At 43.2% G+C, this 23,478-nt stretch overlaps 1 protein-coding gene across 7 annotated transcripts in view; it reads right to left on the bottom strand.

Annotated features, from left to right (window-relative positions):
• The window catches only part of MDFIC (MyoD family inhibitor domain containing), a 198,709-nt gene that overhangs the window by 140,727 nt on the left and 34,504 nt on the right, over positions 1 to 23,478 (bottom strand). For 6 of the 7 annotated variants that reach the window (XR_005747901.1, XM_040343786.1, XM_040343788.1 and 3 more), the window contains exon 2: positions 3,200 to 3,351. Coding sequence is in view for 6 of the 7 variants with exons in the window: in XM_040343786.1 (XP_040199720.1) it covers positions 3,200 to 3,293 (94 nt within the window). In the remaining variant the exon portion in view is untranslated. Of the gene's footprint in view, positions 1 to 3,199; positions 3,379 to 23,478 lie in introns of all 7 variants that reach the window. The other variant, XM_040343785.1, reaches the window with a different exon arrangement.

Raw genomic sequence — 23,478 nt, forward strand, 5'->3', positions numbered from 1 at the left:
AGGCTGGTTGCACTGAAGTTGATCAATAGACATACATGGATCGAATCTTGGCCGGTCCCTGCTGAACTGAACGAGATTTGATCCATGTACTGACAGTTTTAGTCCCAAAGCATGAGAGTGGATAACCGAAAAGGGAATACATGGTGGGTAGAACTACCTCTTATGTTGCAGGACAGGACAGAGATTGCAAGCAGACGACCCCGTACAGAGGCAATATACAGTATTTCTTCATTCTAACATTCTTTTCAACACTACATGACTGTGGCTCATGAGCTAAATCCAGGCGATAGTTAATAAGAGAAGAACGACCAATCAAATAGGGCTGGTGAGGACACTGACATCTAAAGTTTAAATGCACTTTACATATTTAAACAGCAAAGATATTATAAAAAAATATTACTGTCTGCTGACCTTAAAAAATGACTCAGTAACAAAGATATCTTTGTCTATGATAACTACATTAGAGCATACTGTAACTCTTCTCTTCCAGAAAATAGGAAAATGACACACATAATTTTTATTAGGATGTTGTTCCTGAAAATCTTACAGCAGATTTAGACCCAATAGTTTTGAGCTGAGGACGGTTAAAAGTATAAAAATTCTAACTGCTAAACAGATGCAGGTTTATAATTCTACTTTCAACACATTTTGCTTGTGCAGAAAACCTCCCCATATAAATGGGAAAATCTTCGGGCAAACACTGAACACAGGCAGAGTCAACTACCGACAGGAGTGTTCAAGACTAGAATGTCAACAGATCTCTACTTGTTAGGTCTCCTGCACACGGGCAGAAAATACAGCACTTTTAACGTTTTTTTTTTTTTATGTACCTGAATGCAGCTCCATTACAGCCTAAGTGTCCTTGCACATTGTGGTGTTTTGTATTTGTATTTTAGAGCAACATTAAGGGGCATAAAAAAATGCCCAGTACTTGCACTTTATCGTTGCATTTTTCCCTTCCCTATTGAGCATTTGGAGAGGAGCTAACTGGCATAATTTAACCATATATATGCATAAACATGCGTATGTGTGTGAATTCCATCCAGTGGCTAGAATAAATGAATATTCTAGCCAGAAGAATGAGCTTATGCGCATGCGTTTCTAAACATCTTACGCATGTATACACACACACGTAATTACCAGCCGAAATGAGAATTCTTTACGCTTGATTTTTCTGCCAGCTCCTGGAAGAAAGATCGAGTATAGATAGGAGTATTTTAAAATGCCTGTGTGCATGAAACCTTAGGGGCAAACACGTTTTCCTAATTTTAACCGTAATTATTACCCTTTATTTTTGCTTTGTTGAATTTGTATGTTCAAAAAAGAAAATTGTCAGAGAAGCTAGGAGCCCACTATTGCCGAGGTCTCCTACAACAAAAAAACTAGCTGGCTGCTATGCTCACTCTAGTAAATCAAAACATTACCAGTATACATAAATGTAGCTTAAATTGTTTGTTAATCTAAAGGGGAAAAAAAAGATCCCATTCCTTTAAGTACCGTCTCACACTACAGCGACATGAAAGTCGGCACGACTTTGCGAAGCAACTTGAGGCAACTTCAGGTTGCCTCCAGGACAGGCAACTTTGCCAGTGGCCAATCAAACAATCAGCTCTGTGGGAAGGAGGGGTTTGTCTGAGAAAACCATTTTCTCTTCCTGTAAAGTTGCTTCAGTTAAGACACTGATCAGACTTCGGAGGCAACTTCCATTGAAATCAATGGGTACAAGTCACCTAGAAGTCACCTTGAAGTAGTACAGGAACCTTTTCTGAAGTCGAAGCGACTTCAGTAGTGTACATTAAGATTGCTCTCATTTACTTCAATGGAATTTCTCATGTCTGGCAACTTGGGGCGACACAAGTCGGATCCTAAGTCGCGGTAGTGTGAATGGGCACTAAAGCATGTCATACAGCACAGTGCTTGTGCTGAGTAAATTTGCCCCCTGTATCACCTGAAATACCTGGCTGATCCTACCTGGTTCTGCCCTCCCCATTGTAAACTGACCACGGTATATCATAGCTGCTGGGCCCTGACCCTGTGGCCAGTTTATGTGCCTCCGTCATCCGCTGTGTCTCATGTCTCTCTTCTGTGCTCTCCTCCGTCCTCTCCCCCTACCTTCCCTTCCTGTCAGCTCCATATCTGTGTCCGCCCCCTCCCCTCCGGCTGCTCAAATTAGGGTTACATTTACATTATCCTCTCGGTTGATTCATGCAATGTCCCCCTGTGACTGTGCTTTATAAAAAAAAATGCAGCTATATACCTGTTTACAAAGTGCAGATTGGCGCTCACCTGACCCACTGCCTCTCTTGCATGACAGCTGCAGCAGGGGTGCCTCTCGCCTCCTCTCCTCCTGACTGACGTCAGCAGGGGATACTCGGCCCGAGAGAGGAGAGAGCCGGCAGATCACGTGAGCGCCGATCTGCGCTCTGTAAACAGGTAGGTATATTGCTGATTTTTTTTATAAAGCATTGTATTTCATGCATCAACCGAGAGGATAATGTAAATTTAACCCTGTGGGTTAACAACCACTTTAAAAATACTGTAGTTTGTTTTAGCTGTAATTAATAAAGCTGAACTCAAGGCAAACAGCTAAATACACACTTGAACTGCATATATTATATGTAAAATGTCTTCACTGCCAAAGGATTTGTTATTTTTTCCAATACGTGCTATTGTGTCAAACCTCTGCTTGAAGGCAAAGACAGGACCTGGCCTCTCTGCACATCCCTGAAGATGACACCACAACTGCATTTTACAATCTGTTATTAAATCCACCCAAGCCTATGACTGGACATTAGAGAAGCCATATCAGCACACTGATGAGTCATCACTCCCATGAAGCTTCCAGTGTTAAATAGACAGCATTGTGCAATGCAACACAGACTTGTCTGACTTACAGAGCTGCACTTTTCTCTCCAAGTTTTAGAGGAGTACAGGAGGCTGCTATTGAAGGAGATGTACTTACTTTTTCCAGCTGTCTACTGTATACAGAAATACATACAATCTTATCTTATTTATAATAAAATACATTTTATTTTTTATTCTACCTTGGAAAAAAATATTGTTTGCCAGTCTCTGTGAGCAGCAGATTAGTTGAATGTAGGATTTTATGGTGTTAATTTCACATAAAGGATAAACTCAGTTAAACATAAAACCAATGTGTGGAATACAAGACAGGCACATAAATGTTTCAGAGTTTTACCCAAGGGGAGAGAGATCAAGAGGCTGTCTTCGGCTGAAGCATCATGTTCAGGCCCTACAGGCCCTGGAGGAAAAGGTTCTTTCACTTGGGACATCTGCCAGGTCTCTCCACAAGAAATACAAATTTAACCAAAGACGAATCTCCAGCAGGCACTGCATGAGAAAACAAGAAACATATGACTGTACATAGACATCCTCAGACTTCCTATGCAAGGAACAAAAGCACCAGTGAAATATTATTCTATGAACTTGCAAGCATTTATACTGCTACTACAGAAAAGACAGAATGTCCTTTCAGATCTCAAAATGAGTAACACTTTATGTGATAATCATAATGAAAGAATTGTTAAGATGCAGTTTAAATTCTTATTCTTTTCTTGCTGCATATACTTGAATTAACAAGCATGAAAGTACATTTGCCATGCGTACAAGCATGATCATTTTACAAGTATTTACGGTCCATTTAAAATGTATGGGATTGAATGGGAAAGAAGTATACAAAGTATATATATGACATGTTTGCACTGTAATTTAAAAAGGAAGTAATAATTTCATATAAACCTAGCTTTTGTATAAATATTCAAGACTGGCATGGACATTTTATTCTCAGATGTGGAGATTCAGTACAGGCTGATTTACTATAGCGGTACCTAGCAATTCACCACCTCAGCCTAAGCACTTGTGATTCTGCCAGTTCTGTTCCCCACAACATTCCCTGTAAGATTTTCCAACGGGAATTGTGTGATGACAAAGCTGTTGTCGGAAAATCCGACCGTTCGTATGCTTCATCGAATAATTGTTGTCGGATTTTCCATCAACAAAATGTTGGATAGCATGCTTTAAAATTTTCCGACAACAAATGTGTGTTATGCCGCGTACACACGATCGGAATTTCCCAGCTCAAGGTTTTTTGCATGCAGCTATACAAATATAGATTTATTTGCTAAATCTTTTCTGGCCATAATCAAATAGATTTCTTCCATTTGACCTGCAGGCTGAACAGAAAAAAATCTGACATCCATGCTGCGTTGTTGCAAATGGACAAATCCCCTGCTGTGGCTATTGTATTTGAGATCCGACCCCATCAGCTATTAAAATACCCAAACAGTGCGTACAACTGATTGGATGCAAGCTGTTTTTTTCTGCCTTGCTCCTTCAACTTCTCAATGAAAGTTTGCCGGATGGGAAGCAGCTGACAGGACCACCCTCTGAGCTCATCAGGTACACAATGAGATTTGCTCATTGTATAACCAGTGTAAGAGCTGGATAATTCATTTACTCTGCAGGGGATAGAAGAAGATTGGCCCAGATTCACAAAGAGCAGGGCGCACATTACGCCGCCGTAGGGCAAACACTGTACGCTACGCCAACGCAGCGCAGAGAGGCAACAATTGCATTCAGCAAGCCAGTGCTCCCAACGCTGCCCCAGCGTGGCGTGGGTTTCGAAGGCGCACGTCGGTGTAGGTGGAAGTGGGCGTGAACCCATGCAAATGAGGCGTGACCCCATGCAAATGATGGGCCAAGCGCCAGACAGGTACGTATCACAAACTGCGCATGCGCCATGACTTGGACGCACCCCCATGCGCCAGCTCACAACCACGTCGGCAAAACTGCGTACGCCCTGAACATAACGTAAGAAGATTGGCCCAGATTCACAAAGAGCAGGGCGCACATTACGCCGCCGTAGGGCAAACACTGTACGCTACGCCAACGCAGCGCAGAGAGGCAACAATTGCATTCAGCAAGCCAGTGCTCCCAACGCTGCCCCAGCGTGGCGTGGGTTTCGAAGGCGCACGTCGGTGTAGGTGGAAGTGGGCGTGAACCCATGCAAATGAGGCGTGACCCCATGCAAATGATGGGCCAAGCGCCAGACAGGTACGTATCACAAACTGCGCATGCGCCATGACTTGGACGCACCCCCATGCGCCAGCTCACAACCACGTCGGCAAAACTGCGTACGCCCTGAACATAACGTACGCCCAGCAAGACACCCGTCCAACGCACAATACGCCGGCTTGTATTCCCTGGTGCAGACCTGTGCATGTCTGTTGCTGGGTTGCACCTCCTTTATGGGGAATAACTTTACGCCGGACGTAAAACTTACGCGCATCTTGCGTAGCATGCGCCAAGCACATGCACGTTCGTGAATCGCCGTATTTCCCTCATTTGCATATTTGAATGGCTAATCAATGGGAGTGGCACCATGCGCCCAGCCTAAATTTGCACCCACCCTACGCCGGCATGAGCAAGCTACGTCGGAGGGGTATAGCCTGGTTTTAGGCACACGTCTGTTGGTGGGTCTGGCACACAGATACGACGGCGCACATTTGCACTTACGTCGGCGTAACTTGTTATACGTCGGCGTAAGTGCTTTGTGAATCTGGGCCTATGTCTCCAGCACAGTGAGGATCTCCTTAATAGTTCCAAAGCTTTATGCAGCGATCACATCAAAGTTACAAAAGTGACTCACCGGGCCCCTTCATCAAGTATGTGTTGTCACCTTCATCAGGTATGTGTTGTCACAAAGAGGGTCCTTGGGAGTCCTGTGAGGCTCGAGGACGTTGCTTTTGTAACTATGATGTGATCACTGAAAAAAGCTTTGGGCCTGTTCTGGTAATCTTTAGAGTGCTAGTGACATTCTTCTCGCTTTGAATGTCTTCGGTTTCCAGCCCGTGGCTGCTGCAGCACAACTTACATTTACAGCCACTTTCAGGAATGTGTACGAGCACAGAAAGTACTGTCAGCTTAGCCAGTATAAGTGTGCAAGTAGTATCTGAGGGTTAGAGCTCATTCACACTATGTTTGTTGAGCTGCACCAATATGAATGTATCTGTGGTGGTGTGCACTGTGTAAAAATACATGTATGCATTTTTACACAGTGCAACTCATTGCACCACATGTAACTGTACTGCATAGGGCCGAATGCTGTTTTGTAACATTTCAATAAAGTAAAAAATTAAATAAAAATTTAAAAAGGTGTAACTAAGCCCCCAATCTTTGCTAGAGCAAACAGATATACATATTTTCTCAACAGGAAAGGTAAAAATGCAAAGATAAAGCTCAAAGTGCAATAATTCATAGCAATTAATCAGAAATCAACTCTTACTATTAGGCCTCATACACACGACCGGTTTCCTCGACAGAATCCATCAAGAAACTTGGTGGCAGAGCTTTTTTGCCGAGGAAAAACGGTCGTGTGTATGTTTTTTATTGAGAAAACTGTCGAGGAACTCGACAAGTTCTCTATTTCCTCGACGGGAATCTCAATTTCCTCGTTGTGTTCCTCATCGGGCTGGTTTTCGACGAGAAACACATTTGTGTGTATGCTAAGAAACCCGCGCATGCTCAGAATAAAAGTATGAGATGGGAGCGCACCTTCGGTAAAAGTAGCGTTTGTAATGGAGATAGCACATTTGTCAAAGTCTGAAAAGTGCAAATCGTCTCTTACCAAACTTTTACTTAACACACAGTAACATGAGATTAGCAAAAGCAGCCCCAAGGGTTGTGCCAGTGGAATCGAACTTCCCCTGCCGTTGTATGTGTTGTACGTCACCTCGTTTTAGAAAGAGGAGATTTGGTCTTGACAGTGTGTATGCAAAGAAAGCTTGTCAAGTTTCTCCACAAGCCTGAGAAGGAACTCGTCAAGGAAAATGATGTTTCATTTACGACGAGTCGTGTGTATGAGTCCTTATTGTAGAATACAACCTTTTGGCTTTTATGGATTATTTCACTTGACACATCATAATTACACTTAAATACATTTCTGAATAAAACCAATATGACCGATGGTTCTCCCTATCTCCAGGGTGTGGCTTCACACCTGCATTGCCTTCCAGTGACTTCTTCTCCGCCTTCATAATGTTCTAGTCACCATGACAGAAGAAGACTTTCTGCCTTTGCCCTCTATCCAAGTGAGCGCATGTACAAGCATTGTACTGCACTACATTCATATCAAGGTGCCCACGGCTCGACGTGCAGCAGAACCCAGGAGGAAAGGAGCATTAATAGCTCTGGAGTCCTGAAGTAGTCTGGGAATTGAAAAGTATTTTGCCCGCAGCCCATTATGTAGCCAACAGTACTCCAGAAGAGCTGAGTGAGCATCAACACTCTTCCCGCGCCTGGGATTCTCATTGTCACTTGGTTGTTTCAGTGAAAGGAACATTTGCCCGAGAGAAGTTGCAAGAGAAGGATGTGGGGAATTTGCTGGTAGATGGTGGGGGGAGTTGAACGTCACAATTGCTATATTGTTGTCCACATATTATCCTGTTCGCCTGTTTGTTGCTTGAATATTGTCACAATTGTCAGTTTGTTGTCCCTATATGATGATTACAATTGCCAGTATTTTCCCCACATACTGTCATATTTTGTGTATTTGTTCCTGCATATTGTCACCACCACATTGAGCTATGTACATCAGTATTAACCTCCCTAGCGGTATGATAATTTCAGATTTTAGGTGCTGAAAGCGGTACCATTATTTGCAAGGAAATTTGGCGTTTTATACTGTAGGCCTGTAATTAGGAATAACTTACTTAAATCTGACCAAACAAGAGAGTCTAGTAGGCATCCCGGGTATGATTTTTTTTTTAAAAACAAAATTATAAATTATAATATAATAAATAATTATAACAAATAATGATATAATTTTAATAAAAAATATTCAATAATGTAATCAACTCAAAATCACTGAAATTTGCTCAGTTACAGAATTGTCGCTGTCATTACTTTTATTTTTTTATGACGAATTTCCCCACTAATCGCTATCGCACAATTCTGCAAGTGATTATAATTTATTATCGCTGTTTTCTAGCTGCTCTAAAACCATTTTTGACATAAAGGGACACTTTTGGTTGCTATGGACAATCTACAGTTTGCAGGCAGAAAGAACAGTTTTTATTATATAAAAGTACATGTAGGACACTGGGCAGACCACTAGGGACAAAGGGGGGGTGTATTTTTTACATACAGTACTGTAATCTACAAGATAACAATATACTGTATGTAATGTGTTTGTTTATGTTTTTGAATTTGGCGCTGTTCTCCGCCTCCGTGCGTCGTAACGTCGCAGGGAACGGAGATCGGCGGCACACAGAGGCACTGTGTGAATCGAGCGAGGTCCCGCTCGCTCACATAGCGCGGTGGCATCGCTGGATCCAAGGACAAGGTAAGTAAACCATGCCTGTGGATTCAGTGAGGCGAGCCAGAGTCTGACTCGGGGTTACCGATCGCAGCAAGAAAATGTAACCCCGAGTCAGACTTGGGAACACCATCAAGGGGGTTAAAGTGATTTTTTGAGTGTAAAAAAAATAAAGGAGGGTATACCTTCTTACTCTCTTCAATGATATTGGCCAGAGCAGTCCCTTGCCTCCTCTTCAGGAGTCCCCTACCAATAATGTCCACTCCTTCTTCCAGTTGCCCCTGAGCACACAATGGTCCGGATTCAGAGAGATTGGCGTATCTTTGGAGCGGCATAGCGCATCTGATATGCGCTACGCCGACGTAACATAGAGAGGCTCGTACTGTATTCACAAAGCACTTGCTCCCTTTCTTGCGCCGGCGTAACGTAAAATGGCCGGCGTAAGCCCGCCTAATTCAAAGTAGCAAGGCAGTGGGCGTGTTGTATTAAAATTAACCGTGACCCCATGTAAATGCATGGCCGAACGAACGGCGCATGCGCACGCATGCTCACAATCACGTCGAACGTGAACGTAACCTATGCCCAGCCCCATTCACGTACGACTTACGTAAACAACGTAAAATTTGACGCTTGTTTCCGACGTCCATACCTTTGCATTACTTGCACCTCATATAGCAGGGGTAACTTTACGCCGGACGTACGCCTTACGCGAACGGCGTCGCTTACTGCGACAGGCGCAAGTACATTCGTGAATTGGCGTATCTAGCTCATTTACATATTCGACATGTAAATCAACGGAAGCGCCCCTAACGGCCAGCGTAAATATGCACCCAAGATACGACAGCGTAGGAGACTTACGACGGTCGTATCTTGGCAAAATTCAGGCGTATCTTGTTTCCTGAATACAGCGCATAGATACGACGGCACATCCTTGAACTTACACCGCGTATCAACAGATACGTCGGCGTAAGTTGTCTGTGAATACGGGCCTATGTGTTGAGAGGGCTCCTGAGCCAGGCTGTGTGCATCCATAAACACACAAAGCATGGCTCGAACACACCCCCACACCCTCCTCAGAGGATCTGACTTACAGCAGCGGCAACCAGGAAAAGAGAGCAGCAGAGCTTCAGCTACGATAGTGCTGGAGTGTGAGAGGACTCAAATAAGTGTTTAGGGGTGGGGGTTGAGAACAAGTAGTGGGGATTTTTTTACCTTAATGCAGGGAATGCTTTACTAAGTGGTTAGCACTTCCACCTGGCAGCACTAGGGTCGTTGGTTTGAATCCCAGTCATGGCACTACCTTCTTGGAGTTTGCATGTTCTTCCTGTGCTTGCGTGTGTTTCCTTGGGGTGAGTGGCAGTGCATCCATAGTGGGCGCAGGAGTGCCGCCCCCTCTCGCTCCTGCACCGCCACTGAAAACAATACATGCATTGCATGAATCTATGTAGTGTTGCCGGCGCCGCTGCCGCCCACTATTCAGATGGCCGGCCCCCTGGTGAGCGCCGGCCATCTGAATAATGGCAGCTGGTTGGCTGTGGAAGTGTCTATCAGAGCCACCGGCTCTGATAGGCTTTCCGTAATCGGCTTCCAAATAGTTAACCAGGGGACACACGGGGTGTGCGTTCCCTGGTTAACACTGACACGCATCCCAGCCAATTAGGTTCACCGAATCTGGTTACCGGTAACCCGATTGGCTGAAGCAACATCGAGGGCGGGAGAAGACATTGAGGGATCGTGGAGGAGGATGGCTGACCGAGAAAGGCAAGTGCTGGGCGGGAGGGCAATCCGGCGGTATTTTGGGGCAATCTGGCGGCATTTTACAGGGGAAACTGGCAATTGATGGGCACAGTGGCGACAATGGCATGGCACAGTGGCTGTATTTAGCATGGCACAGTGGCGACAATTGATGGGCTGCGTTTAGCATTGCACAGTGGCGACAATGGCATGGCACAGTGGCGACAATTGATGGGCACAGTGGCTGCATTTGATGGCATGGCACAGTGGCTGCGTTTGATGGCATGGCACAGTGGCGACAATTTTATGGCACAGTGACTGCGTTTGATGGGCACAGTGGTGGCAATTGATGGGCACAGTGGTGGCAATTGATGGGCACAGTGAGGCTGCAATTGACATTTTTTTTTATCGTTTGTTTGTGCCCCCCCCCCCCAAAAAAAATTGAGCACCAGCCACCACTGTTTGGGGTACTCCGGTCATATACCACACTCCAGACATGTTGATAGGTTAAATGGCTTCTGTCTAAATTGGTCCTATGTGTATGTATGAATGCGAATTAGGGACCATAGATTGCAAGCTCCGTGAGGGCAGGGACTGATGTGAATGTATAATATACAGTGGATATAAAAAAAATCTACACACCCCTGTTAAAATGTCAGGTTTCTGTGATGAAAAAAAAAAAAGGAGGCAAAGAAAATAATTTCAGAACTTTTTCCACTTTTAATGTGACCTATAAACTGTACTACTCAATTGAACAGCAAACTGAAATCTTTTAGGTGGAGGGAAGTAAAAATAAAAATCTAAAATAATATGGTTGCATAAGTGTGCACACCCTCAAACAAATTCTTTGATGAAGTCTTTTTGATTTTATTACAGCATTCAGTATTTTTGGGTATGCGTCTATCAGCAAGGCACATCTTGACTTGGGAATATTTGCCCACTCTTCTTTGCTAAAAAACACTTCAAATCTGTCAGATTGTGAGGGCATCTTCTGTGCACAGCCCTCTTCAGATCGCTTCACAGATTTTCAATCAGATTTAGGTCTGGCCTCTGGCTGGGCCATTCCAAAACTTTAATCTTCTCGTGAAGCCATTCCTTTGTTGTTTTGTATGTATGCTTTGGGTAGTTGCCATGCTGAAAGATGAAGTTTCTCTTCAAGTTCAGCTTTCTAACAGAAGCCTAAAGCCCTGTACACACGATCGGTCCATCCAATGAAAACGGTCTGATGGACCGTTTTCATTGGTTAACCGATGAATCTGACTGATGGTCAGTCGTGCCTACACACCATCGGTTAAAAAAAACGATCGTGTCAGAACGCGGTGACGTAAAACACAACGACGTGCTGAAAAAAACGAAGTTCAATGCTTCCAAGCATGCGTCGACTTGATTCTGAGCATGCGTGTATTTTTAACCGATGGACGTGCCTACAAACGATCGTTTTTTTTTCTATCGGTTTAATTTAAAACAAGATTGCTTTTTTTTAACCTATGGATAAATAACCGATGGGGCCCACACACAATCAGTTTGGACCGATGAAAACAGTCCATCAGACCGTTCTCATCGGTTTAACCGGTTTTGTGCCAATATTGACTGGTATTTGGAACTGTTCATAATTCCCTCTACCTTGACTTAGGCCCCTGTTCCAGATGAAGAAAAACAACCCCAACGCATGATGCTGCCACCACCATGCTTCACTGTGGGTATGGTGTTTTTTTGGTTATGTGCAGTGTTGTTTTTGGGCCAAACATATCTTTTGGAATTATGGCCAAAAAGTTCAACCTTGGTTTTTCTCAGACCATTCTCCCACATCCTTTCAGGAGACTTCAGATGTGTTTTTGCAAAATTTAGCCAGGCTTGGATGTTTTTCTTCATAAGAAAATGCTTTTGTCTTGAAATTCTACCCCCTAGCCCAGACATGTGAAGAATACAGGAGATTGTTGTCACGTGTACCACACAGCCAGTACATGCCAGATATTCATGCAGCTCCTTTAATGTTGTTCTTGGCCGGTTCCTGACCAGTTTTCTTCTCGCCTTAGCATCAATTTTGGAGGGACTTCCAGTTGTTAGTAATGTCACTGTTGTGCCATATTTAGAACAGCTGAACATTATTTGGGGTTAATCAGAGGCACTTTAAATGATGGCAGGTGTGTACTGACTCCTATTTCACAGGAGTTTGAATGTGATTGCTTACTTCCGAATACAGCTACATCCCCATTTATAAGAGGGTGTGCAAACTTATGCAACCACATTATTTTATTTTTATTTCCTCCCCCCACCTAAAAGATTTTGGTTTGTTTTTCAATTGAGTTGTACAGTTTATAGGTCACATTAAAGGTGGAAAACATTCTGAAATTATTTATCTTTGTCTCATTTTTTTACATCACAGAAATCTGACATTTAAACAGGGGTGTGTAGACTTTTTATATCCACTGTACACTATATTACCAAAAGTATTTGGACGCCTACCTTTACACGCACATGAACTTTAATGACATCCCAGTTTAAAGGCCCGTACAGAAGATATGAAGATCTGATGGAAAAATGTGTACGACCAGCTACCTGCCGATTTTCGAATAGTTAGTATGGTGCTTTCGACAGCCGATTACGCTTTTTCATCAGACAAAAGCTGGATCTGCAGACTATAAACATTTTTGTCTGATGTGCACTCAACGTCCGGTTTTCATTATTCATATTTCATAAGTACAGTAAAAAAAAAAAAGAAACAATGGGCTTGTTTCCATGTTGTTGCCTGTAAGTATGGTATCCATGTGACTTGCTACAATGTGACTGTACTTGGTGGTTACTAAAACGTGTCATGCAATAGGGAGTGGGAAGGAGCATGACTGGTGTCTAGGTGAACATACTTGTGTACCTCTTTTTATAGCTAGTGGCAAGCTGCATTGCATTCGGGAATGGACATACTATTTGTGCAGCTACACAAGGGTTTGGAGGGATCTGGGAGCTCATTTATACTAGATGTGAGTCAAATGGTTGCCAATACCCTTTCATTCTGTCACACAAACCTGCACAAGTTTATGTACATTTTAAATACATTTTTTAGATACTTTTATTGTACGAGCATTAACTTTTTGTTTACTATTTTACTTAGGGTATGGAAAGTTTTGGGAACATTTTACCAGGTCCTGGTTTAACCAAGGTTGAGAACCACTGAGCCAGACTTCATATCCAACTTACTACAATGTGCAGAGGCTAGACCTGAGTAGAAATAACTAAATGAGCCACTGACAAGAAACTGTATTTCATACACATTGATGCTTGCCAGGGGATTAACAAAGATTTGCACATGGAGAAAAATGTGCCAGTTACTATATGTACACCTTTTTACGCAACAATTTATTTCTTACATGAAATTTGTACAATGTCCTTCGTCGTCTTGCTCCTTCCTGTCCACTCCTCCACCACAGTACTTACACCGCTGTGGTAAGGGTGTACACTTTAGAATCATTTTAACTTAGAACATTGGCACAAATGAATTTGGTGCACACCATTAAACATATGATGTCCTAAACATCCTGTTTAGGACATTTTCTTTATTTTCTTGTCCCAAAGACACAACAATAGGACCCCTTTCACACTGAAACGTTTTTACAGCGTTTTAGCGTTAAAAATAGCGCTATTAAAACGCTCAAAAAACGTTCTCAATGGACCCTTTCACACTGAGTCCTGCAAGCAGCATCTTTGGAGCAGCTTTTGGGCGCTGAAAAAAAAACGCTCCAAAAACACCCCTCTCCATTAAAATGAATTGAAAGCGCTGTAAAAACGCCTTACCCTTTCACACTGACCTGTTGCACTGGCGGGGGGCGTTGAGAAAAGTCATGCAAGCAGCATGTTTGTAGCAGCTTTTGGGTGCTGAAAAAAAACGCTCCAGAAACGCCCCTCTCCATTGAAATAAATTGAAAGCGCTGTAAAAACACCTTACCCTTTCACACTGAGGCACTGCAAAAACACCCTAAAACGTTAGGGTCTTAGCAGCGTTTTTCGGGCACTGGCAGTGTGAAAGGGCTTTGAAAGCACTCAGGCTTTCACATTGGGATTGCAGATGAGGCTTCACTCGAATAACGCTAGAAAAACGCCCCAGTGTAAAAGGGGCCGAAGTAAAAAAAAAAAGAGTGAATCTCCCTACAGAGACAGTGATAAAAACCTGACAAATTTATACTTCCTTGCTCACAAACCATGTTATGTTGTTACCCTTTCCCTTAAAGTATAACTAAAGGCAGATCCTTTTATTTTTTACATCTGGAGGGAGTGACGAGGTGTTGAAGGGTTAGAACCACTGTCAGATCTTTATCACTGTCTGCGTCCCCATTAGTGAGATACACTCTCTGTAATTGTTTTGATCACCAATGTTACTATGAATAAAATCAATGGATTCATCCAAAATTTTGAGTTGCCACCAGAGAAGAAATAGAAGAGATATCTTCCAACGTGGACACCTGATTACTTGACAACTGCCTAAGAGGGTATCTCTCACATTAGAAAGATATATGTACTCTCATTTCCAGTTGAATCTACAAAACAGGAAGTGAATGGATATAATCACAATTAGAGACAGATGGCAACAAATGACAGCATTTTTACCTAGGCAAGACTGCACAGTGTATAGCAAGGGAGCAAAGAGAAAATCAAGTATTTCAGCATATAGTCTGCACTGGGAAGCATGGGGGTTTACTTGAAGGACAAGTTTGCTAACAGCACACGAGTCCTTCAAATGTCCCACATACTTACCCTTTACCTAAATCCTAAAGTGGTAGTAAACTCTGTAAAAGGAACAATCAGCAGAAATGAATAAAATATAAACTCAACTACCAGTGTAACTATATATAAACAAACAAAAATGTGAATACTATAATATATATATACACAAAAAAAAGTGAATATAAATGTCTACACAGCTGCTGTAACACTCACAGTGATTCGCCACACTTAATACAAAACAATGATTTCCTAATAGTGCAGTGCTGTGTCTCTTTAAACCTTATATAGAGCGACTTAATTCAATTAATATACCTTCCTTAATTTCAGTGTAAATTATGTCAGTGCAACCAGCCCTTATAAAATATATAATACAATTAATTATTTAAATCATTGTGAAGAAACTTCTATTCTTACTGAAGAAACAGTTCACCAGTGACAATGCTTCAGAAACAATCACCGCTGTGCTAGGCCTTCCTCTATAGGATCAATACTCTGTGCACACCTTCACCAGCCAAAGTGCCTGATCACCTCAAAGAGGATTTTAAAACTCATGAACTGATCACTCTTTATATCCACCACAATCTCTCTCCTTCATGTCCTGATAGGAATTCCTATAGTCCCCAGACTGCATGTTTATGCTGGTTAATTCCGTTTGAATTACATCCAGGAAGCTCCCTCCTTCTCTCGTTCCTATCATTAGGAAGTGAAGGAGAGGGATTGTGGTGGATATAAAAAGCGATCAGTCAATCTTTGAGGTGAGCAGGCACTTTGGCTGGTGAAGGTGTGCACAGAGTATTGATCCTATAGAGGAAGGCCTAGCACAGCGGTGATTGTTTCTGAAGCATTGTCACTGGTGAACTGTTTCTTCAGTAAGAATAGAAGTTTCTTCACAATGATTTAAATAATTCATTTTATTACATATTTTATAAGGGCTGGTTGCACTGTGATAATTTACACTGAACTTAAGGAATGTATATTAATTGAATTAAAGCGGTTGTATACCCGCGATGATTTTATTTTATTTTTTTCCCACCTGAAAGGCAAAAGCCATAATGAGATAGTATGCGCCGCATATTAGCTCATTATGAAATACTTACCTCGGAATGAGGTGAAGAGAACTTACCTGGTCCACGCCGAGCGAGATGTCATCTTGCTTTGGTGTGTCTTCCGGGTATCGCCGCTCCAGCGCTGTGATTGGCTGGAGCGGCGATGTTGTCACTCCCGCGCTGCCGGCCCTTTAGCCGAGGATCCCCGCTGCGCATTCGCCGCTGCAATCAGTGGTGCATTGCCTTATTATAGGCTTACCTGTAGGTAAAAGTTTAAAAAACGTCTATACAACCACTTTAAGTCGATGTATATTAGGTTTAAAGAGACACAGCGCTGCACTAATAGGAAATCATTTGGAAGTAAACTCTGTTTTATTATTTATACCTACAGGTAAGCTTACCTGAAGGTAAAATTAATCTCTCCTAAACATGCACCATTTAGCAGATATTCTAGCGAGCAGCAGCCAGTGACGTCACCAGTACATGCACTCTGAAGGAACGGCATACACGCGGCATTCCTTCAGAGCTGCAAACTCGGAAGGAAGACTGGGTGAAGATGGAAGCCTCTGCAGCGGTGACAGCGTGCCTCTGGAGAGCTTTGTTTTAAGGTAATGCCACGTACACACGATCCGAAAATCGGACGACAGATCGTCCGACTTTTTCCGTTTACTAGTCGCAAGTAGAAATTGAATAGGTTACTAAAGTTACGAAATTTCTCGTACTAACGATCCGATTATCGGACGATTCCTCCTCGGACGACATTTTTCATACAATATTCGGATCGTGTGTACGTGGCATGAGTCTTTCATAATGTGTGTATAAGTGAAGGGAAGCACTGAGAGTTCAATAGTTAATTGTCTGCTGCACCTGAAATCCCTGAATACCAGGAATAAAAACTAATTGATGTTGTGAAGGTGTGCTGATTCTGTGTAAAAAGTAGGGAAAACCCACAGTGAACACTACAGAAAAATAATAAAATATTTGCCTGTGTAGAAAAAAATATAGTAAATATACACAATGTTTTTTTTTTACTAAAGGCAAATCCACTTTGCACTACAAGTGCACTTGAAATTGCATTGGAAGTGCAGTCGCTGTAAATCTGGGGGGAAGATCTGAAATGAGGGGAAGCTCTGCTGATTTTATCACCCAATCATGTGCAAGCTAAAATGCTGTTTTTTTATTTTCCTTGCATGTCCCCCTCGGATCTTTCAGTGCAATTTCAAGTGCACTTTGCACTTGTAGTTTGCACTTGTAGTGCAAAGTGCATTTGCCTTTCGTAAATAACCCCCAATGTGTAGTTACCCAATGAAAATGTATAAGGCCCCCTTCACACAACAAGCCCACTCAGATCAGCCTGTCTGTTTTTCGGGCGGATCCGAGCGGGCCACCCATTGATTCCTATGGGCAGGGGGGGTGTCAGCGGAGATGTGTCCATTGACACTCGCCTGCCATTCGATCCGCTCAAGAGAGATGTATGGCTATATGTTCAGCCATCCGTCTGGTGGATCGGATCTGATTAGATCTCATGAAAAGATATGCTGTCCATTTTCATCCAATCTCCCCATAGGAATCAGCGGAGCTCTAACAGGTTTCTCCCTGCCCAGGGAGCAGAGAAGGATCCTGTCATCCACCGGCTCAATGGAGATAAACGGAGTGATCTCCCACTAAGCTGGCTGACTCCGCTGAGCAGATCTGTCCCCCATATGAAAGGGGCCTCAAAGCTAAAACAATAAGAAACATGTGTGTGATCAAGATTGGAATGATCTATAACACATGAAGGTATACAAAATACATACACAAAAAAAGTGAAAACAATACAAATAAACACAAATGTGTATATGATCTAAATTTTGAAAACCGCCAAAAGGTTAAAGAGTTATAACCAGTTTCTCTCAGGTACTGAAAAGAAAATGAAAAAGAAAAATCGGATTCAACTGAATTGAAAGACAAAACAAATTGTCTCATAATTGCCAAATCGAACAGATGCCAATCCCAAGGCAGCCTATTCAAAATACTGGCCTGGCAACTGATCAAAACATTCAAAAAAAGTTGTTGCGGTGTGCCGCAACGCATTTGTGTCAGAGTACATTGCTTTGTAATGCCAAAATTAATGGCATCACTAGGATCAAATGCGAATAACATGTTTTATGTGGAATACTATGGCCCATCTCACTGAAAAAAGTCAATGGGCCCTTACTTTCTGCATCATATTCCCTGTATTCTGATTTGGGAGTTTCTGAACTGTAAGGGCTAGATTTAGGTAGATTTCGGCGGGCGTAGCGTATCTCAGATACACTACGCCGCCGTAAGTTGGAGCAGCAGGTCCTGTATTCACAAAGAACTTGCGCTGTAACTTACGGCGGCGCAGTGTAACTGGGCCGGCGTAAGCCCGCCTAATTCAAAATAGGCTGGTTGGGGGCGTGTTCTATATAAAATACTAGTGACCCCGCGTATTTGACGTTTCTAACGAACGGCGAATGCGCCATCCATGGATGTATCCCAGTGCGCATGCTCCAAATGACGTTGGCAAATCGTCAATGCTTTCGACGTGAACGTAAATTACGGCCAGCCCCATTCACGGACGAGTTACGCAAACGACGTAAAATTTGAAAAATTTTACGCGGTTCCGACGTCCATACTTAACATTGGCTGCGCCATCTTTTTGGTGGTTTATCTTTACGCCTGAAAACCCCTTACGTAAACAGCGTATCTTTACTGCGACGGCCGGGGCGTACGTTCGTGAATAGGCGTATCTAGCTGATTTACATATTCTAGGCGTAGATCAGCGTACACGCCCCTAGCGGCCAGCGTAAATATGCAGTTAAGATACAACAGCGTAGGAGACTTACGCCGGTCGTATCTTAGCAACATTTAAGCGTATCTCAGTTTGAGCATACAGTTAAAGTTGCGACGGCGCGGATTCGGACTTACGACGGAGTATTTACTGATACGCCCGTCGTAAGTCTTTATGAATCTGGCCCTAAGACACCAGGTCCAACACCAGAAGCTCCCAATCATGGCTTGTCAGTAGGTAAAGTAATCAGACATATTGGAAAACTTTAGACAAGATGACAACAGAGCTGCTTGCAGTTCGCATCCCTCCAAAACTGCTGCCAGATGTAACATGTTTAACAAGCAAGCAGTCATAATACATTCCTGCACATAGGACTGCCTTTTGATGCCTATGGCAGCCTATACAGAAAAGTAAATCTATCCAAAAGGCACAAATGACATGTTCGGGGTAATAAATCTCCTTACAAATGATGTAATTCATGATATCTCATTTTACAAAATCAATCACTACCTCTCTTTACATTCTACGTGTTATTATGGACATATTTGTTGTTGCCTTTAACCACTTCAGCCCTGGAAGGATTTGCCCCCTTAATGACCAGGCCATTTTTTTGCAATACGGCTTTGCGTCACTTTAAATGATAATTGCGCGGTTATGCGACGTTGTACACAAACAAAATTTATGTCCTCTGTTTCCCACAAATAGAGCTTTCTTTTGGTGGTATTTGATCACCTCTGCAGTTTTTATTCTTTGCGCTCTAAACAAAAAAGACCGACAATTTTGAAAAAATAACAATATTTTTTACTTTTTGCTATAATAAATATCTCCAATTTCTTTAAAAAAAAAAAAAGAATTTCTTCATCAGTTTAGGCCAATATGTATTCTTCTACATACTTTTGGTATAAAATAAATATCAATAAGCGCCTATTAGATAAGAACCTGAACGACCGCAACATGCAGGGATATACAATGTAATACTGACATATAATCACACACATAGGTTGGACTTGATGGACTTTTTTTAACCTCACCTAATATGTATATTGATCGGTTTGCGCAAAAGTTATAGCATCTACAAAATAGGGGATATATTTATGGCATTTTTAGTATTATTTTTTTTTTTACTAGTAAGGGCGGTGATCTGTGATTTTTAGCAGGACTGCGACATTGCGGCAGACAGATCGGACACTTTTTTGAGACCATTGACATTTATACAGCGATCAGTGCTATATAGGTTGCACTGATTACTGTGTAAATGTCACTGGCAGGGAAGGGGTTAACACTAGGGGCTGATCAAGGGGTTTAATGTGTTCCCTGGGAGGTTTTTCTAACTGTGGGGGGAATGGGACTGACTAGAGAAGGATAGAGAGATCACTGTTCCTGATCACTGGGAACAGCAGAGCTCTCTCTCCTCCCCTGTCAGAACGGGGATCTGTCTGTTTACATTGACAGATCCCTGTTCTGGCTCTCTGTGGAGAGATCGCGGGTGACCGGCAACAGGTTAAGCTCTCATGCACACTGGACATAAAAGAAATGTAAACGTAGAAAAGCTTTGACTTTTTTCACTCACCTCTGTGTTAGCCTATGTGGCCATGCACACATAGGCGTTTAATGGGTGTATTAGAAAACAGGTGTTTGGAGGCTGAGAAAATAAAGGAGTGAAACCTTTCGTGTTGAAAAAACACTTGGCACATTTAATGCTTAGGCGTTCATTCATTCCATTGGCCAGAAATAATTATTATTCTGGCCAATGGAATGAATGAATGCCCAAACGCTTGAGGCATCCTAAACGTGCCTAGATATGTGTGCAAAACACAACTTAAGGCCATTTTTTCGGTAGTTTTTTCCCTGTCAGAAGCAAAGGGGTGTGCATGAGGCCTAACAATGCACGAAAAAAAATAATAATGTGAAAATTCCCCCACACACAGTTGAAAGTTGTTATAAAAAACAAGCTTAAATAAACACATTCCTTCTGCTTTATCAAAATATAAAAAGCATAATAATTACTAAATTCACAACTAACAGCATGATAATGTTTCATTGGGCAACATTTCCCCATTGTCTGTACAGCTGAGCACACATGCTTGCTGGCTGGTTACAAAATGTCATCAACAATTTGAAATCTGATTATTAAAGAAAGGGCTCATGCACACAGCAACTCAGGAGCTGTGCAGAGTCCAGAGTGGGTGTAAACACTGTTCTGGGACCCTCAGCTGCTGTCTATAGACATCTACTAGAAGATGTGGTTAGTTAGGCACATACAAATTGTTTTGGGGAGCGGGTACCTAGTTTTGATAGGTACCCACTCCCACTTCTGCTCAGATCACCTTGGGACACATTACAGGTCCCAAAAAGGCTACAGAACTATTCACAAATTGCAGTGTGGCTCATGCATGCACATTGGGAAGCCGGATGTGAATTTGCAAGGAGCCACAACCAGCTTCCCACAGTAGACATGCTGCCACCGGGGAGCTGAAGACTGGTGAGGAACTGGCCTGGGTGAGGATGGCGCTGGATCTCTGGACAGGTAAGTACACTTTTATTAGTAGCTTGTATATTTGTACCTGATGGCTTTTCATTTTTTTCTTTCTAGGGTGCAGATCCACTTTAACAGACATTCCTGTGCCTTTTAAGCCCAGCAATATACTGAGGCAGAAGCTTGTACATCCAAAAGACCCAGCGCGCTCTTCTCCCATGCACTCTGATGGTGGACTGGTCCTCTGTGTCCTCACTGTAGTTGATGGTATCAGAGGACCTGCGAATGCCAGAGCATAAGGAAGAGGAGAGAGGAGAGACCTATCTAACACAGGGAGCCTGCGTTAGCAGAGAACTGGGTAAGCAAAACTGCTTCTTTTAGTACCCTAAACAAGCAGTTAACCTTTGCATTGGACAGCCCCACTGCATGGGAGGAGTTCTTTTTCCTGCATGTATATATAGTTGCCAACATTTTAAAAAAATGTATAGGGACAGTTTATTGTCTGTGGGCGGAGTTGTATTATAATTAGACGCTTGGCATTCATTGTAGGAGTGACATAGCGGAGGGAGAAAAAATGTGGCGCGCAAAGCACACACAATGGGTGTGGTTTAAACGTAATATTGGGCATTGCTTAAATGGGGTGTGGTTAGAGTCTGAGATGAAAGAGGGATGGAGGGAGAAGGAAGAGAGGGATGGAGGGAGAAAGAGTGGGAGAGAGAAAGAAAGTTGCAGCTTGCTACTTGTCACCAGAGATGCAGCTTACTTGCCACCAGAGATGCAGCTTACTTGCCACCAGAGATGCAACTTACTTGCCACCAGAGATGCAACTTACTTGCCACCAGAGATGCAACTTACTTGCCACCAGAGATGCAACTTACTTGTCACCAGAGATGCAACTTACTTGTCACCAGAGATGCAACTTACTTGCTACCAGAGATGCAACTTACTTGCCACCAGAGATGCTGTCAGAGAACTCATACAGCAAGTGCTCATCTTCATGTAGCAGCTGCTAACCTCCGTTCCGCTAACGCCAATGTACATGCGCGGAACCTTAGAGTGAGACGAACGGGGTTCAGAATGGGCATGCGCAATGGCGCATCCATGCGAACGTGTGCGCACTAGTGCGCATGCGAACGATTCCACGAATCCTGGCGCACGGCACCCTATATAAACAGAGAATCTGCCCAGTATCAGTGCTGGGTCGTCTTCAGCTTGTTCCTGATACTTCTTGCTTGATTGACCCTGCTCCTGAAATACCTGGCTTCCCTCTCACCATTCTTCCAGATTCTCATTGTCTGTCTACCTGCCTCTGCTTACTGAACCGACCTTGGCTTGGACTTTTGACTACGGGCCTGCCTTCTGATTGCGTACCCCGCTGCCAGTCTGTTGCAACTTCTGCTTGTTCCTGTTTATCCAACCTGGTTCTCCCTGAATGCATCTGGTGTCTGGCTTTCTACATCTTCTCTACAGAAGTTCCTGTGTCTCCAAGCTTGAAACGTAACCTGCAGGCACCTGCACCCTTCTGTGCCCCTGCACTCCCTGTATCCACCACCAGGGTTGTTTGGACAGGAACCGTGCAAGTGGCCACCCTCACCATCTCGGACTCCGCTGTAAGGTACATGAGAGATGCAGCTTGCTTGTCTCCATGATGCAGTTTACTTGCCACCAGAGATGCAGTTTACTTGCCACCAGAGATGCAGTTTACTTGCCACCAGAGATGCAGTTTACTTCCCACCAGAGATGCAGTTTACTTCCCACCAGAGATGCAGCTTACTTGTCACCAGAGATGCAGCTTACTTGTCACCAGAGATGCAGCTTGTCACTAGATTTTGAGACCTCCATGCTGCTGTATCACCAGAGCTGCCACTAGAGGTCCTGGGTCGGCACTGGCAATATTGTCTCCGCCACGATTTAGATCTGAATACTGTGAGGCCTTGTACACACGGTCAGACCAAACCGATGAGAATGAACCGAAGTTCAGTTTCATCGGACCAAACCGACCGTGTGTATAGGCCATCGGTCTGTTTTCCTTCGGTCCAAAATTTTAAAACATGCTTCAAAACCGAACCGATGTACCGCTGCCCCATCGGATCAAACCGATGGTTAGTACAGAAAAGCATCAGTTCAAAACCTGCGCATGCTCAGAATCAAGTCGACGCATGCTTGGAAGCATTGAACTTTGTTTTATTCAGCACGTTGTGTGTTTGACGTCACCGCGTTCTGACCCGATCGGATTTTGGACTGACGGTGTGTACACATTTCAGGCCGTACGGCCACTTCAGAGGTGAACCGATGAAAACGGTCCGACGGACCAGTCACATCGGTTTGGTCCGACCGTGTGTACAAGGCCTTAATGTCCTGGGAAAATTGGGACTGT

This window comes from Rana temporaria, chromosome 3 (genome assembly GCF_905171775.1).
Source record: "Rana temporaria chromosome 3, aRanTem1.1, whole genome shotgun sequence".
Taxonomy (NCBI): domain Eukaryota; kingdom Metazoa; phylum Chordata; class Amphibia; order Anura; family Ranidae; genus Rana; species Rana temporaria.